The 18,200-nt window shown below is 33.8% G+C and overlaps 3 protein-coding genes and 1 pseudogene across 10 annotated transcripts; 3 read left to right on the forward strand and 1 right to left on the reverse strand.

The window, feature by feature from the left end:
• Positions 1-2,718: 2,718 nt before the first annotated feature.
• On the reverse strand, positions 2,719-5,631 carry LOC123899657 (protein NUCLEAR FUSION DEFECTIVE 6, mitochondrial-like). Of its 7 annotated transcripts, none has more exons than XM_045950846.1 (4): positions 5,390-5,631; positions 5,078-5,199; positions 4,101-4,135; positions 2,719-2,964 (listed from the first exon to the last, which is right to left on the reverse strand). In XM_045950846.1, exons 1-3 carry the CDS (start codon positions 5,536-5,538, stop codon positions 4,116-4,118), a joined length of 291 nt encoding a protein of 96 aa, XP_045806802.1. In that variant the 5' UTR covers positions 5,539-5,631; the 3' UTR covers positions 2,719-2,964; positions 4,101-4,115. The 7 variants fall into 7 exon arrangements, with proteins under 7 accessions (XP_045806802.1, XP_045806804.1, XP_045806806.1 ...); XM_045950850.1 differs by lacking the exons at positions 2,719-2,964; positions 4,101-4,135 and adding exons at positions 3,183-3,562; positions 4,406-4,458 and having other exon boundaries at positions 5,390-5,630; XM_045950847.1 differs by lacking the exon at positions 2,719-2,964 and adding an exon at positions 3,184-3,562.
• A 4,348-nt stretch (positions 5,632-9,979) lies between these two features.
• Positions 9,980-11,122, forward strand: LOC123896572 (glutathione S-transferase T3-like). The gene has a single exon (XM_045946946.1). It carries the CDS (start codon positions 9,980-9,982, stop codon positions 11,120-11,122), a length of 1,143 nt encoding a protein of 380 aa, XP_045802902.1.
• Positions 11,123-11,679: 557 nt separating this feature from the next.
• On the forward strand, positions 11,680-13,097 carry LOC123899488 (annotated as a pseudogene).
• A 333-nt stretch (positions 13,098-13,430) lies between these two features.
• Positions 13,431-16,975, forward strand: LOC123899489 (nuclear cap-binding protein subunit 2-like). Of its 2 annotated transcripts, none has more exons than XM_045950633.1 (8): positions 13,431-13,584; positions 13,675-13,898; positions 14,352-14,490; positions 15,068-15,101; positions 15,359-15,466; positions 16,088-16,162; positions 16,293-16,402; positions 16,754-16,975. In XM_045950633.1, exons 1-8 carry the CDS (start codon positions 13,567-13,569, stop codon positions 16,829-16,831), a joined length of 786 nt encoding a protein of 261 aa, XP_045806589.1. In that variant the 5' UTR covers positions 13,431-13,566; the 3' UTR covers positions 16,832-16,975. The 2 variants fall into 2 exon arrangements, with proteins under 2 accessions (XP_045806589.1, XP_045806590.1); XM_045950634.1 differs by having other exon boundaries at positions 16,757-16,975.
• The last annotated feature ends 1,225 nt before the right edge of the window (positions 16,976-18,200 follow it).

Here is an 18,200-nt window from a genome sequence, read left to right on the forward strand (position 1 = left end):
GGAACAGGCCAGGCCGGCCTACATGGCCTTAAGGCCTAGCCTACATAGGCTCAGGCCAGGCCAGCCTATTTCTTTAAATAGAGCAGGCCAATGCTTTTTTATAAGCCTATTTAGCTAAAAAGGCCAGGCCGCAGGCCATTAAAAAAGCCTTTGAGGCCTACTAGGCCGGCCTATTTAAGTTAACATGAATAATATTTTTATTACGATTATTATTTATATATTAAAATTTATACTTTGATTAAATTATAAATCTATTAACTTTTTAAGTAATTTAAATTTATTAATCTACATTAGTTTTTAACATATATAAATGTATTATTATAAACTAGAATTGAAATATGATGACATATATAGTCAAATTCTCTAAAATATCAAATGGAACATTATTTTATTAGTTCATAAGTATATTTCAAAATAAATATAATTATTTATTTAAATATGTTCATATGAAATAGGCTTTTAAACAGGCTAACAGACCACATCAGACTTTCAAAAGGCCAGGCTCAGGCCTAGAATTTAAGCCTATGATAGGCCACAGGCCAGGCTCAGACCTTCGATTTTTTGACAGGCCAGGCTCAGGCTTGGCAAAGCCTAGCTCGGCCTAGCCTATTCCCACCTCTAGCCTCGATAGACACTTGATTTTAAATGAAATTAATTTGGTAACGACTAACGAATATTTTTAGAATGAAGTGACCGCGGCACCCGAGGCGGTCGAGGAAAAAAAAAACACAAAAATATGAAAATTGTTCAGTGTTGTTGTAGATTAAGAATGAAGTAGAAGAAAATAGTTTGGCTAAATTGCACTTTTGGCCCCCTAAGTTTCAGAAACTTGCAATTTTGGCCCCTTATGTTTCAAAATAGCACTTTTGGCCCCTTAAATTTCAAAAAGTTGCGATTTTGACCCCTTATGTTTTAAAATAGCATTTTTGGCCCCCTAAGTTTCAGAAAGTTGCAATTTTGACCCCCTATGTTTCAAAATAGCACTTTTGACCCCCTATCTTTACCCTTTTTGCAAAAAGTTAATTTTGACCAAGTCAAAATTGATGTGGCATAATAATATATAAATCTGTTAAGCATAAACTGCAGAGGCAAAATAACATAATTAAAATGACATAACAAGTCAAACTTATTACATATAAGAAATTACATTCAAAATAGAAGTTCAAGACACTTTTCTAAATCAAAATGACATAACAAATCAAGTCATTACATATAAGAAGTCATTACATAATCAAAATAACATAATCAAAATGACATAATAAAAAGCACGAAGGGTTTCCAATTTCCATTGTTTCCTATTTTTGGATTTGGGATTAGGTTATTTTTTTTACGTATAGTGAGAAATCCTTTTGAATAAACGTCACGAAGGATTAGGTTAATTCTTTAGGATTTGAGATTATATGTGTGTTAGTGAAAAAATAAATTTAAAGCACGTGACTTCTTCCTTTTATTTTTTTAGTCTTTTAGTTTTTTTAATTATAAGATGACAAAAAAATGCTGACGTGGCAGCTGAGTCACTTAAGTGACTTGCCACATCAACTTTGACTCGATCAAAATTGACCTTTTGCAAAATGGGTAAAGATAAGGGGTCAAAAGTGCTATTTTGAAATATAGGGGGCCAAAATCGCAACTACTGAAACTTAGGGGGCCAAAATTGCTATTTTGAAACATAGGGGGACAAAATCGCAACTTTCTGAAACTTAAGGGGCTAGAAGTGCTATTTTGAAACATAAGGGGCCAAAATTGCAAGTTTCTGAAACTTAGGGGGCCAAAAGTGCAATTTAACCAAATAGTTTTGAAGAAAAAAAAAATATTAAAAGTTGAATGTTCTTTTTTTTGGTATTCACGTGAAATGAAGAGAAAAAAGGTAGGTATTTTTATGGCTGTTTAAGGTAGAGAGAGGTTTGTGTTAACAATCAACACACAAAATAATTAATTCATATCTAATACCAATAAGACTTCAAAATAGTCGGGGTTGACCCTGATTCTCATACCATCGATTAACGTCACTTCAATTAGGTAACATTTGAAGTTAGCATATGGATGAAAGGTCTAATTCCTATTACTTTGACTGAATTATTTGTAACGACATATTTACAATACTAATGTGGTGATTAGTTGAATATTTAATTAAGTAACATCTATTTTCTTTATTGACCTCTTATTTCTTTGTGTTAATCCTAATTCACAGTAGATCAAATTAAGACTTTTGATTAGACTGTTTATTAAGTGTAAAGATCAATCTAAGAAGAGAAGAGTGATATCACGCTACACTAATGCAAAACTAATACGCAAGCTATTCTGTTTTCAGTAACTAAATTAAACGATGATTACACATTAAGTTGCCTATTTCCTCTAATAGAGTTAACTAATTTAAGTCATCAGAGTAGTTATTTATATTATTTGTTTGAGGAACTTCAAATAGTTTAAATATTAAGTAAAAAAAAAAATACAGTATATACTTTTATCCTCATTTTTTTTATTTTTTTTAAAATCAAACCCTTCCAAACTTACTAATTAAAATGGGAAAAAACACTGATTCTTAATTCAGATTCTCCCGAACGATGAATTCATCAACTACTTGAGTCCAAAGTTTTGGTTGTAAATTTCAATATTAAAGTATAATGTTTAGGAAGATTGAGACGACTGATTGAAAAATGACCCCTAATATCATATAAGGATGGCTTTTTGGAAATTTAAGTGATAATAATAAAACCATAACTCCCAAAGCTCGAGTTTCATTTATAAGCCACTCAAGAAAACATGCAAAACACCAAAATCATATGGAGGGGAGGCATGGCCAACAAATAATGGTCAAGTATCCAAAGCTCATAGTATTTTACTAAGTGCACTACATTATCAATCCAACTTATTTTTGGGGTACAATTATCAAATATCAATCCAACTTTTGAGAGCATAATCTGAATAGCACTCTGTAGTTATCACATCATGAACCCTCTTCTTCTGAAAGTTAAAAAAGACAAGACAAATGAGAAAATTGACAAACTACTACACACGTACGCAAAAAAGATAAAAATGAAAGTAATTCAAAGACAGAAAATTTATATGTTAATGATATTTTAGCCTAAAGATACCCGTATGCAAAATTCACACGGAGCACAACCAAAATTCATTAGACATATTAATTGATAAGGAGAAAGTAAATCTAAACCAGCCATAGAGGAAATGGCCTTGTAAAAAATTATCAAATAAAAGTTGCTAAATATTCCAATTTTACATTCATTAAAACATCACCTAGCTGATTCAATATGGAATTTCTAAAGAACAGGGTCAAAAAGACAACTTATCCAACATTGTGCAATACAATTTCAGTTTAATGACTTTAGACACTAAAATCCTGGTGGATTTAGTAGGTTTTTATGAATCTAGACTAGAAAAGAAACAACAAAGTTACAGGTGATCTAGCTTTTCAAAAGTTCCTTTCAGCCTTTGGACTCAATTTGACCCGCCAATGGCTCAGTCAAGATACTCTCACAAAGTAGATAGTACATAAAAGATTGCTTCGATCTTCAGAACATTTATCACACATCATCATTGCAATCTGATTAAACAAAAGAGATCAGCATATACCTTTATTATCAATTAATCCTATAAATTGAATCAGTTATGGATTTCAAGATATGATATTAGCAGCTAAGTCACACAAAATAGATGAATATAATATTTCAAATAATCAAACATAACAAACACAGGAAATAAAATGAATTCAAGCGAAACTCTAACTAGAATGTAATGTATTCGTATTCGTTGACGTTATACAGTATGTTTTAGAATAAGAAGAAATATAGTTAGGACTTTGAATATGATAAAAAGACCCACTATCATATATTCAAAGTCCCGACAATTGTACTCAAGATGCATAAAAATTTGAACATTATGATTGATAAAAACAAAGAAATAATTATTTCCTAAAACAAAGTAAACCGAGAATCCAGCTTAATGATATTCACTAATCCATGAGCAGACACAATTGCTCTAAATGTATAAAATAATTAGTGATAGATATCTAGCATATTTTCTTAATCCGATTTTCTTTTTGTTTAAAGCCCAACATCATAAGAGGTCCATGTCATCCCAACCTTGCTTCTTGATCTTCAAATAGTCTCTTCTTTGCCTACAAACAAAAGGAGCATGTAGCTTCACTAAAAGATTGAGTTGCTTGAGAGTAGGGAAAGCAGAAGACTCAATGAAAAACTTAATCTATCAATCTTTGCTACAAGATTAATAGTTATAGAAAGATACATTATACATATTAGGTATATCAACCACTTTTTTTCCCAATAATATGTGTATTTTTATTTCTATTTTGAATGCATTGCATATCAACAGCAAAAAGACTCCATTAAGTTTAACCCAAAAATTCAAAAAAGAGACACCAACTTACCAGAAAAATAAATTGAAGAAAGAACACAAGGAATCCTACAGATGTTTAGCTACCTAATTCAAAAGTAAAACCCATACGTCAGGCATTAAAAATGATCACCAGTGACCCATAGAGTGGGACTACAATAACATAATACTACTCTAAGTCCGAAAAAGCTGTAAAATATCTTCTGAAAGAAAACCCTCTTTTCTTCAAACAACTCTCACTAAACTCCCAAGTCCCAACCAGCAAACAAGGGATGAAGAAAAGGCAGATGTTTACATGCCATTTGCAAGATATTAAATTAAATATAATTACGATAATAATATAATTTTTTTGGTGTTAACCCTCTGGTTCTAGGATAGAGGGGGGGGGCAATAATCTAGAGTTTGGCCAAGAGGTAAGTAAAACCTAGCCAAAATTGTTCCTTCCAATAATCCAATCGAACTCAGGATCTCGCAAACAATCCGCCTTATGGGGAACTCATAAACCACTTGAGCCCAATCATTCCATTTTTACAATAATAATATTGACTTTCAACTAATAAAATGCTAAATTATATTATATAATGTTTGCAGACAAACCTTCAAAAAACAATAATAATGCAACTAAACAAAACTCTTTGAAATGCTGAAAATTTGAAACTTTTGAGTAACAAATGATAATTGAGTATCAGAGAGACAGAGACAATACCTTCTGGGAGCCAAGCATAGCTGCGTTGAGAAACTACTAACTTTGATGTCATCAACGCCGAAGCAGTTACCGTATGGAACGGTAACATAGATTCCAAACAGAAGCTCAATTCAACAGGTGACCTTCATACACAAACAATTCCACACAAAATATGATCAAATTCACTCATTTCCAGTTAAATAAATTAACCAAATTGCAATTGAACTAACACTAAATTCAGCACTAATAATCATGTTAAAAACTACTATTGATTCGTAAAAATGATATAGAAGGAGTAATTTCAGTTTTCTTTGAAAAATTGTAGTGAATTACCTGAATGTGGATTGCGATATTGGCTTATTGGAGGCGATTCGGAAAGGAGAACGAGCTGCTTTAGCTTCTGCACCGATACGGAACGCGGTGCGGCAGGCGGAGGATGATCGGAATATCGATCTCGCGGCGTTTCCGGCGACGGATGCCATTTCGTTATCGGAAACGTTTCTAGGGTTTGTGTAGTTTCTGCACACTCAACGGTTCGGGATTCTACCAAACTAAAACCCAGCTTGAGATGATGGGCTAGAATGTAAAAAACGGGCATAATATAGTTGGGGCTTAAGCCCAAACTTTGGTCTTCACTAAAAATAATTCAACATTATACCCATTGTATTAGCTTATTTTTGAGGTTATGCAAACCGTTTATGTCAGTTTATGCAATTTTTATGTATTATTATAAATTTGTCAAAGTAGTTTATGATAAAATAACTTATAAAAATATAATTTTCATTTGAACTTATTGTTTATGCTGGTTTTTCGTAAACAACCGCTAGTTTAGTTTAATTACTTGCAGGACCAACTAGTAAATCTTAGGACGTGATTTGTGTATAGATTTTAATGTTCATCATTGAAATAAACATTTCGTAAACCAGTTTGAAAGAACAATTTACAAAAGACGATGTAAATTAAACAAGATTCACTCAAATGAGAATTTGACTTGTTGGGACATCCTAAAAACAGATGTTATGGAGTTTCTGAACGAATTTCACAGTAGTGCTTCCCTTCCAAAGACGATCACTGCATCTTTCTTGACACTAGTACCAAAAAAGGATCATCCTCAGGTATTATCAGATTATAGACCCATTTGCCTTGTTGGTTGTTTGTATAAAATCCTTTCAAAGGTGTTGGCGGCTCGTCTAAAAAAAGTTATCGGTAAATTGATCTCAGATTGTCAAACGGCCTTTGTTCCTAATTGTCAGATTCTGGATGGAGTTTTGGTAGTGAATGAACTGATTGATTTTGCCAAGAGAAGAAAAGACAACTGTTTATTATTGAAGGTAGATTTTGAGAGGGCGTACGATACGGTAAATTGGAATTTTTTGGAGTATATGATGCGGAGAATGGGATTTGCGCAGAGGTGGCTGAAGTGGATGAGAGCCTGTATTTTTACTAGCTCAATGTATGTGCTTGTAAATGGTAGTCCTACGACGGATTTTGTTGTTGGTAAAGGGCTGGGACAAGGGGATCCGTTATCTCCCTTTTTTTTCTTGATAGTTGCGGAAGGTCTCACTCGCTTAATGCATAAGCTTGTTGACAATGGCAATTATCATGGTTTTAAAGTTCGTGATGACTTACAGTTTCACACTCTTCAATTTGCAGATGATACCGTTCTAGTAGGTGAAGGGAAGTGGGAGAATTTGTGGTCGCTTAAAACTGTGTTGAGAAGTTTCGAATTAGTATCGGGACTGAAGGTTAATTTTTACAAAAGTAAGCTCTATGGCATTAATCTTGATGATAATTTTTTGTTAGCAGCGTCCTCCTTTTTACACTGTGAAGTATAATCGATCCCTTTTCGTTTTCTAGGAATTCCAGTTGGAGCTAACTTAAGGAGAAAGGTCACTTGGAATCCTATAGAGCTATGAAGAAACAACTTAATACTTGGAGTGGTCGAAATTTATCATTTGGCGGAAGAGTTACAGTCATTAATTCGGTACTCTCTAGTCTCCCATTATATTTTTTTCTCTTTTTTCTAGGTACCGATGTGTGTGTTACAAGAATTGATTAGTATCCAAAGGAGATTTCTTTAGGGAGGATGTTCTGATATTAAGAAGATTTGTTGGGTTAGTGGGACACAATTTGCCTCCCAAAAGATAAAGGTGGTTTGGGTATAAAGAATCTAAATTATTTCAACCAAACTTTACTTTGTAAACGGAAGTGGAGAGGTTTGTGGGATCATAATACCTTATGGACCAAACTATTAGAGCATAGATATGGGAGCTTAGCTGGTAATTTTTTGCACTCTAATCTTAGCAATGTCAAAGGTCAATCTTTGTGGTGGCGTGATATTATGAAGATTGGGGGTATTGAGAATGATGCGTGGTTCAGGACTAATGTGAGCAATGGCACAGATAGCATACGATGGGGGCTTACTCAGTCAGGTATTTTTTCGGTGAATTCGACTTACGAGTTCTTTCACTCTTGCGAAGTTGTTGTGGGTATTGATGAAAATGTAGTGAAAGCTTTACAACAATTATGGTTAAATGATGTTCCATCCAAAGTAAGCATTTTTGGATGGAGGTTATTATTATCAAGACTTCCAACTCGAATGACCTTGGCAAGAAAATTTATCCTTGTTAATCCGCATCAGCAATGTTGCATTTTTTGATTTGAAGAACAAGAGGAATTATATCATGTGCTCTTTAATTGTTCTTTTTATCAAAAGTTGTGGAAGCGGATTTTTAAATGGATGAATGTGGATTTCATCTCTTTTGATGACGGGTGGAAACATTTTTCCTCTTTTGGAGCTTTATTGAATAATAAGAAATATGAAAAAGCTCGTCACATTATTTGGTTGGCCACCACTTGGTGTATATGGCGTGCGCGTAACAATGTGATTTTTAGAGGAGAAGCTATTAATTGGAAAGCCTTAGAAGACAAGATTATTTATATTTCATGGTTTTGGTTTATAGGTAAAATAACTAGTAGGTCTTTTGTGTTTTTTCAGATTGGTGTAAGTGTCGTGGTGATTTTCGGACGCCAAGCTATTGGTTAGCTTTGGTTCTCAAAAAAATGATTCACCACCGAACTTTAATTTATCCAAGGGAAGGGAAAAAGATCGAATAAACCCAAAATTAAATTTTTAGAGATTAAAAGGTTCGGGGGTTAGTTATACAAAGGGAAGGTATTAGCACCCTAAGTATTCGTAGTACTGAACCAAAACGAAAATGAGGTATTTTAAAATACCTCTCTGCCGAAATTTCGTTTGAAAAGACAAAGACTATTCCGGACAAAAATGTGAATGACGTGGGATCTTAGGTCAAAAATTGGGGTATGACAGTAAGGATCCATTAAAATGCATTATTAGCATGTAATGGTTGCTATAAGAATTGTAAGGGTTAAGTACCCCTTGTACTCCTTATCATTCAATTTTTGCTTATAAAAAAAAAACTCGAATGAGAATTTGAAAAGATAAATTGCCAAAGAATGATTAAAATTGCATAAAAAATGTAAAAGTTTATAAAGAAAAGAAATGGTTCACAAATTCATACATTTTCTTCACTTCACCCTTTTCTCTCGAACGCATGAATACTTTAGGTTTGTGAATTTTGTATATGAATTGTGACCCTTATTCCAATTGAAGAAACTACTATTTATAGGCACAAGATTGAACAACTGCTTGTGCAACATGCTTCGTTAGCTCTCTAAACCCATGATCCCATGATCTCTTGATCTCGTTTGAAAAGAGTAACTGCCTCCTAGCTTCAAGTGTCGCTCGAACCTAGTCTTTATTAATAAGACATTTTATGAATTTAAGACCTTTAAACAATCTTAATTAGGATATTTGATCACATTTTCATATTTTTAATTAACTTATTTAATACATTCATTCTAGACCGTCATGAATACATTCCAATTATGATTTTCATTCATTTAATTTAGTGGCATATTTAAGATGGTGCACCAAATTAATATTAAATGCATATGGTCAAAAATTCAAGATAACACTTATAAAATAACATAAAACCTAATTTATATTGCATAAGCTATTTGCATAAGCTCAAAAATAAGTTAATCCAAACGGGCCCTTATAATAATACATAAAAATTATATAAGCTGAAAAATAAGCTAATTTAAACGAGCCCTTAGTCAAACCTAGATCAAGGCCAAACCTATTATAAAAAATTGAAAAACTCAAAATATGATTTTTTTAAGCTAGTTAACTAGATTTGTTATTTTCTTTTATATCTTTTAGCTAAATCTTTTATTTTTAGTTAGCTATGTTTGTTATTTTATGTTACGATAGATTTGTTATTTTTATTTTTCCCCACTCTTTAAACTAGATAAGTTTTGTGGATTCCAAATTATCTACTTTTTCTTTCTGGTTTTGAAAATCTGGTGAATTCAAGGGCTTTATCTGACAGATTTTTTGCTTGCAAACTTATGTTCTTGTTATAGGATTAGGGCATCTCCAATGCAAGTATCTTATTGAGTTCTTAAGGCTAAGCAACCATGTCTTATTTTTTTTTACCATTGGAGTTGGATGACATGGCATTGGAAGTTGCTTAGAAATAGGGGATGGAACTTCATATTGCAACTCTTAACTTGGGTGGCTTAACAATAAAAATCATTATTTTAATAGGTATTAGTGGATCCCATAGTTATTATTTTTATTGAAAAATTGGAGGATTGGAATTTATGTGTCAAACCAAAAACATTGTTTTACTTTTTAAAAACAATTTAAAGCTTTCCAACGGTAGGAATTGGAAATTAATTTATCCAACAAACATATTTTCTTATTATAAATATCAATTAAAGGCTTTCCAATGGCTGTTTAAAAAAATCCATATGCTTTGAACAAAGCACATCAACGGAAACATAACATCTATTTGTGCCAAAAAAATTTCATATAAAGCCAGAATTTTGTATTCAATGGATCCATCTCAATATCATTACCAATCTTATATGAATCTTTTGCAAAATCAACCACCACCACCAGCACCTAGTAACACTTCTCATAATCCTCAATATTTATCATATCCAGCACCACCAAATTCCAATATGTTGTATAGGCCTCCAATGGGTTCCAGCAGTGGTATGGACGTGCCACAATACTCCACTCAAATTGGTCCAGAACCACAACTCTCTGCTCCAATTGGTTTAGAAAGTATTTCGATCGATGAAGAAAAAAAATCTACCGAGAAAAAGCCTCGTGTAGGATTTACACAAGAGGAAGACACACTTCTACTTCAATCATGGCTCAATGTCTCGAAGGACTCAGTTGTGGGAAACGACCAAAAAGCTGAAGGTTTTTGGTTAAGAATCACACAAAGGTACAACAATTACCGCGATAAACTTCGGCCGAGGGAAATGGGTCAACTAAAATCTCGATATCATCGGTTGAATGGTCGTATCCAACAATTTTCGGGTTGCTACAAAGCAGCTGCTAATCTAAATAAAAGTGGACAATCTGAGAATGATATTTTAATTGAGGCACATAGGATTTATGCACAAGATGCAAAAATGAAATTTGTTGAGGTGCAAGCATGGCGATTATTGAAAGATGAACCAAAATGGAAGGGATCCGCAATTGAAAGTTGTTCAAAAAGATCAAAGGTTTCTAGTTGTGGGGGATACACGTCATCTAATCCGGGAACACCAACCGCGTCATCTAATCCGGGAACACCAATTGATTCTTCAGACTATGAACAAATATCACCAATTGCCCGCCCAATGGGACAAAAGGCTGCAAAAAGGAAGAGCGTGTTAAAAGAAACTTCATCATCAATTAATGTTGATTTAACTACTATGGAAAATGTTGCAACAGAAAGAAATGGTATCATGTTAAGGATAGCTGAGGCAAGGGAGAAGGAAGCCATCGCAAGGGAGAAGGAAGCCACTGCAAGGGAATTAGAGGCAAAAGCAAGGGCGGCAGAAGCAAAGGCAAGGGAAGATGAGACTGAGGCAAAGTGGTATGAAATCCTATTCAAGGATACATCTACTATGAATGAAAGGCAACTTCAAGATCATGAATTTTATTGTAATCATATTAGGGAGAAGTTAGGAATGAAATAAGTAATTTTATTTAATTCTATTGTAATTTTAATTTTATTTATTGTATTGTAATTTTAAATTTTAATTATTTATGGAAAACTAGCCGTTATAAAAAACGAGTCGATAAAAACTAGCCGTTATAAATAATTAGTCGGTAAAAACTAATCGTTATAAAAAACTAGCCGGTACAAACTAGCCTTTATAAAAATTTAGTTGGTAAAAACTAGCCGTTATAAAAAACTAGCCGGTAAAAACTAGTTGTTATAAAAAACTAACCGGTAAAAACTAGCCGGTAAAAACTAGTCGTTATAAAAAACTAGCCGTTATAAAAACTAGCCGGTAAAAACTAGCCGTTATATAAAATCTAGCCGTTATAAATCAAATGCAGTTCCACTAACCGTTATATAAAAACTAGCCACTGTTTTTAACAATCTTGCATACATTTTCCACTAGTTTCAATATTGCATACATTTGTCCTGTAATTTGCTCCTCCACTTCTCTCATCCTCACCTCTTCTATAAATTTCTTGTTTTCGTATATCGTCCTCCACATAATGGATCCAAACACTAACACTGATGCAATATGGGATCAAATGATAGATGAATTTTGTGAGGACAACCCTGCAGAAGATGTGATACGGTTGATACGTGAAGCACAACAAGCTGGAAACAACATTAGGCCCAAACAAAGAAGAAGGGTGATAAATCGAAGTCGTGAAGAAGGACATACTCGATTATTCAATGATTACTTCTCTTCAAATCCTATTTACACAGACGACCAATTCCGACGACGATTTAGAATGCGAAGGCATGTGTGTTCTTCGAATTGTTGAAGCCCTTGGAAATCATGACAACTACTTCCAAACAAGGGTTGACGCAGTTCGTAGAGTAGGCCTTTCACCATTGCAGAAGTGCACTGCTGCTATTCGTTTATTGGCATATGGAGTGCCTGCTGACAATGTGGATGACTATGTTCGAATTGGCGAAAGTACAACGGTGGAGTGTTTAGAGAGGTTTGTAACTGGAGTGTACACAATTTTTGGGCCTCAATACCTAAGAAGGCCTAACAATGAAGATACTGAACGCCTACTACGAATAGGGGAGGCACGTGGCTTTCCAGGTATGTTAGGTTCCATTGATTGTATGCATTGGGAATGGAAAAATTGTCCAGTGGCGTGGAAAGGGCAATTTTGTCGAGGAGATCATGGCAAACCAACAATCATGCTTGAGGCCGTTGCATCCTATGACTTGTGGATTTGGCATGCTTTTTTTGGTACTCCGGGTTCAAACAATGACATCAATGTTTTAAACACGTCCAACGTGTTTTTCGACATTTTGGAAGGGGAAGCACCCATGGTACAATACTCAATGAATTCCACCTCATATAATATGGGATACTATCTAGCGGATGAAATTTACCCCGAGTGGTCTACATTTGTCAAAACCATCCCAATGCCACAAGGAGAAAAGAGAAAATTATTTGCCAAACGACAAGAATCAGTAAGAAAGGATGTGGAACGAGCATTTGGAGTGCTCCAATCTCGATTTGCAATTGTACGTGGTCCGGCGCGTTCTTGGCACATGAATACAATGAAACATATCATGTATGCATGCATCATAATGCATAACATGATTGTCGAAGACGAACGTGACATACATGATGGTAATTTTGATTACGATCATGTCGATAATGACACTCCATCGGCTAAAGTATCTCATGGTCCTCATCCACTCTTTTTAGAAACATACATGCAAAGGCGAGCACATATGCGTGAAAAACAAATTCATCATCAACTTCAAGCAGATTTGGTGGAGCATATTTGGGAACACTTCAGGCATGAGAACAACGAAAATTAATTTATATAATTTATTGTTATGTATTTTATTTTATTATGTATTTCTTATTGTTGCGTATTTTTCGTCACTTGCTAGTTATTGTCGCTATGTATTTCTCATCGTTTAAAATAAATTTATTATATTTTTATGTATTTATTATATATTTTTAATGTTTTTTAAACATTTATTGGATTTAACCATATATATTAATAAAATAATTGATATAAAAAATTTAAATCAAAATTAAATGAAAATAAAAAATATATATAAATTGGTGGGGTCAAATATGAGTTGCTTATTTTAATGCCATTGGAGTAAAATTGGTGAAAGTTGCTTATCAAATTCTTAAATCCTACATGGCAATTTGGGTCCACAAAAAGTAACTTAAGCCACCCATCTAAGTTCCCCCATTGGAGATGCCCTTAGCGCTTGGTTTCCTACTGCGGAAAAAAGTTGTAGGTTATGAGGGTTAGGTAGAGGGGTATAATTTAGAATTCACTTCACTTTTGTGGACCGGACTTATATTTCGGGTCAAAGAGATCCACGTGAGTGTTCGTCTTCTCGAGCTTCACTGCCCTAATCGTGTATCTGAAAATCGAAACAATAAACTGTTAACACTTTCTCAGAGCAATGGCGTCGTTATTCAAGGTACACTACTCTACTCTTCACAACACCGATCTTTTCCTAATTCGATTCGATTATTTGATTCAATTTTCTTCTTCTTTGTGAACGAATTAGGATCCGGCGAAGATCTCGGCGTATCGAGATAGAAGATTCCCTGGAAATCAAGAAGAGTTTGAGCATGCGTTGATTACTTCAACCACCGTTTATGTTGGGAATATGTCGTTTTACACTACGGAAGAACAAATTTATGAACTGTTTTCACGAGCTGGTGAAATTAAGAAGATTATCATGGGTTTGGATAAGAACACTAAAACTCCTTGCGGTTTTTCCTTCGTTTCGTAAGTTACAATTTTTATTCAAACTTAATAAAACCTAATCATATCATATTAATTTCGTTAATTAATTTATTTTTTTGTTCTAGATATCAGCATGCATTTGTTTATTATTAATTTGTAACAAAAGTGATTGAATTGTACCCTGCATAGGATGTGAGAATTGGTCTATAAGTCCTAGCTCAACTGGCAAATGCCGATATTGCTAGGTTGGATGCCTTCACCTGGGTTTGAACCTGAGGCTTTGAAGTTCCTCCGTTTTGGGGGGATTTTGTTTTATGAGGAAAAATAATCTTCCTCGTTCAACTTGTTGGACTACCTTTCCCTTATAAATAGACCTTTAGCTGTTTGAATAGTGTAGTTAGAATTATGCATTGGTAATTGCAGTGATTTATTGGCCATTGGGAATGTTATTCTGTGCTGATTGATGAATATGTGTTTGTATGTAATTGTTACTAGATATTACTCTCGCGAGGATACTGAGGATGCCTGCAAATATATAAGTGGAACGATACTGGATGATCGCCCTATTCGTGTTGATTTTGACTGGGGATTTCAGGATGGAAGGCAATGGGGTCGGGGTCGTAGTGGTGGCCAGGTAACAACTTTTGTGTAACTAACTATGCATGTGAATATTTTAAACTAGTAGTCGAGTCCATTGTTTATGTAGACAATTTGGTTATTTTTAGTTGTATTTTACAAATTTTTGTTTTCAGCATTTTCACCAATAGAAAAGAGAATAATAATAACACAATGCTTACAACAACAACAACCAAGCCTTATCCCATTAAGTAGGGTCGGCTACATGAATCAAATGACGCCATAATGTTCTGTCATATATCTATCATATCTCTATTTCAACTCATGAATATTTTGCCATAATGTTCGTTTCAATGTTATGTTATTTTATTCTGATCACAATGGCTCCTCCTAATTTTTTTAAATATCAGTTCTGTCTTTTGATTGAAGAATTGTTTTTTTTTTCTTTCAATATAAGACTTTTATATATTGTATGATAATCTTGTTGTAACCCATAGTTTTTAAGATTTCCCTGCCATATCCTAATCTATGCATTGTATCCATGTTGTTTCTTTATTTGCTAGTTATTATGCCTTTGTTTCCTAAGGTTGCTTTTGTTCTTGGCTAATATTGGCTGGTGCTGTTAATTTTTGCAGGTCCGTGATGAATATCGCACTGATTATGATCCAGATATCCTTTTAACTGTTATACATAAATTATCTGCAATTGACATCATTGTGTGATTCTTAATATTCTAGAATGAACGTTACATTTGACACGTTCAAACAAACAAGTTTATTACATATACTATGATTTTACATGGTCTAATTGAAATTGAATATTCGCATACCTATACTTGATCTTGAACAAGTGATTATACCGAAAAGTTACTTCAAAAATTACTCGTATGCACCCCTTTCTTTTTTTTTTCCCTTAATTCTTCATACGTAGAGGTGGATATGGGAAGTTGGTTCAGAAAGAGTTAGAAGTACAGAGGCATCTTGTAGATTATGGCACTGGTTCTTTGGGATCTTTTCCGCCTGTTATTCCTTCATGTAAGTGGCTGTTATATTTTTTTTTTTAACAGAACTGTTATATCTTATATGGATCTTTAGCTGCTAGTAGCAACCATGGCTCAACATTTTAGTTGTTATTAATAACAAAAAAATATTATGTAATTGTTTTTATTACTATTTTACTTATTTACCTTACCTGCTTGATTTTTATTGAATGATTAGTAACAACACAAACTGGAAAAGAAAGCGAATTAAGGACTACTCTCACCGACTCATTTGTCCATACCTAAGTTTACATTGTTAGTTAGCATATTTCTATGTCTCAATGTCTGTGTTATACAATACATGAGGCAGCCTACAACTATGTGCATTTTTTCAATTAGCCTATTTTCTCTTGCACTGCATCTTATTTGGGTTCAAGATTCAGTTAAATATTGTCTTTAGACTTCAGTTTGTTAGATATCATATGATCTCAATATTGTATGCCAGGCCAAAGTACCAACACGTGTTAGTCTTATAGTGAACCAGCCTCTGTTTTTTTGGTTGCCTTTCTACTATCTAATTTATTTTTACATTGTAAAATTTGTGGTAGTTCTCTTTCATTTGACATGAGCTTGTATTCTCTGCAAATTTAACGATTCTGAAATTTTAATCTTGCAGATGGTGGTAGACATGGTGGTGGCCATGGTCATGGTGGTGGTTATGGTCATGGTGGTTCTCGTCGGCATGGTAGAGGTAGTTTCATCTTAACACAATGTCTTTTGTCCATCAATTTAAATGTTTAAGAAGAACGTTGGGGTATTGTTTATTATTTTCCTTTGAAGTTAATAATGATTTAATTCCATTTGTCTCTTTTGCATTATAGATTACCCTAGGAAGAGATATAGAGACGATGATCGCCACCACACAAATGAGCCCTCAAAAAGATCATCAGATCATGAATCTCGGAGGAACTCCGACCATGAATCTAGACCGGTAAACTCTACAAATCTTGATGATGCTTTGGTCGTATTGTTCAATTATATACAAAAGTTTTTTTTTTTTTTTTTGAAGTATTTGTTAAGAAGTCCCACATCAGTTGAGAGATGGGATGGCCTGAATAAGTGTTTATATACTAGAGGCAATCCTCACCTTACAAGCCGGTTTTGTAATGATGAGTTAGGCCCAATACTCATTTCTAAGAGTATTATTTATAAAAGTTGAAGTTGCACTGTCTAATAGTGTTGCATAGCACGTGGAACTTGTTCCTTTAACTGAAGTCTTATGCTTTATTTGTATTCCTCATCTTTATGTTTATTTCTTAATCAATTACTTGATCTGATGTAGCAGGAAAAAAATCCACGATTTCGGGAGAGTGGTGATTCTGACGATGATGAAGAAGATGATCGAAAAAGGCGGGGTTAACCAAAATGTCATAGTTAATGAAACTTGTATCATTTGAAAATTGGCAAATTGTGCATTGTACATCACTGCAAAGTGCAAAGAACTTACTATTAACTTGTGATATTCTTGGCTATATCTACTGCATTGTTAACTTTTTCTTATTCTTGTTTTTTCTCGCAATGAATTAGAATTAGTTAACTCTTCATATCTAAATGATTTGGCATTGATCCTGTTTGATTAATCTGACATTACGGGTTTGCCTTCACAATGTTAACGTTACTATGAATGTGATATTTATTTATGTATGCTCTCAAAGTCAAACATACTCCCTACCCAAAAGGCCCTATTGTCTAGCAGGAGAAATATGGTTACATGGATTTGATCCTGTAATATTCATTCAGTTTAGATATTGTTTAAGAAACCAAAAGCTTATCACTCTTTTAAATCAAGGAAAATATGTGGTTCAAAACTGACATATCCCACAACCTTCACAAAAATGAAAGAAATAATAGAGTTTTTATGTATGACTGCCGTTGGGAAAAAGAAATATGGAAAGATAACCCTATTTAATCAACAGTTGATACTTTGGTTAAATTTCTTAATGTGTGATTTGGACCAACCAAATAATAAAAGAACAACTAAAATCGCCTACTTCGTGTAACTGCATGATTTTCCTACCGTGTGGAATCCAAGTCCTTGCATTCGGCCGTCAACTCGTGGAAGAAAATTTCTTGCCATAGCGTACATGAAAAGTAAATGGGAACATAAAAAATAACTTGCCTTAATTTTGCCATAGCTTTATAGGATTAGCTAAATATGGTCGGGGAATGCCACTTCTTTATTGGTTTTTTTTTTGATAAGCACCACTTCTTTATTGGTGATCTCACAGTAGTTTGAGGGAATGGATTCTCTCAAGTGTAATTTACACTTGAGAGAATAAAGTGTGGTTTACCATTGATCAAGAGATAGAAACATATAAAAATTTAGAGAAAATGAATTTAGATGGTATTAGATTACACTTTATTCTCTCAAGTGTAAATCACACTTGAGAGAATCCATTCCCGTAGTTTGATTATCTTTTATTAAATATATATGTATTTTCCACAAGTTGTGTTTTCCAATTTATTCAATATATGTATTTTCCACAAGTTGTGTTTTTTTTTTTTTTTTACTAATCCACAAGTTGAGACTTGGATACCGTGCATTCACTGTGATGCAATCAGTGCATCATAGTCGTCTGATTGAAATCAAACGATTCAGATTTAAATGCAGTTTAAATATAATAATTCTGATCTTTAAATACAAGCCGTCCAATCTGGATCCAACTGTTTTAAATTCACTGACTGCACATGCAGTCAAGGGTGCTGACTGCACCCAATCGAGGTCCCAC

This window comes from Trifolium pratense, linkage group LG7, assembly GCF_020283565.1.
Source record: "Trifolium pratense cultivar HEN17-A07 linkage group LG7, ARS_RC_1.1, whole genome shotgun sequence".
Taxonomy (NCBI): domain Eukaryota; kingdom Viridiplantae; phylum Streptophyta; class Magnoliopsida; order Fabales; family Fabaceae; genus Trifolium; species Trifolium pratense.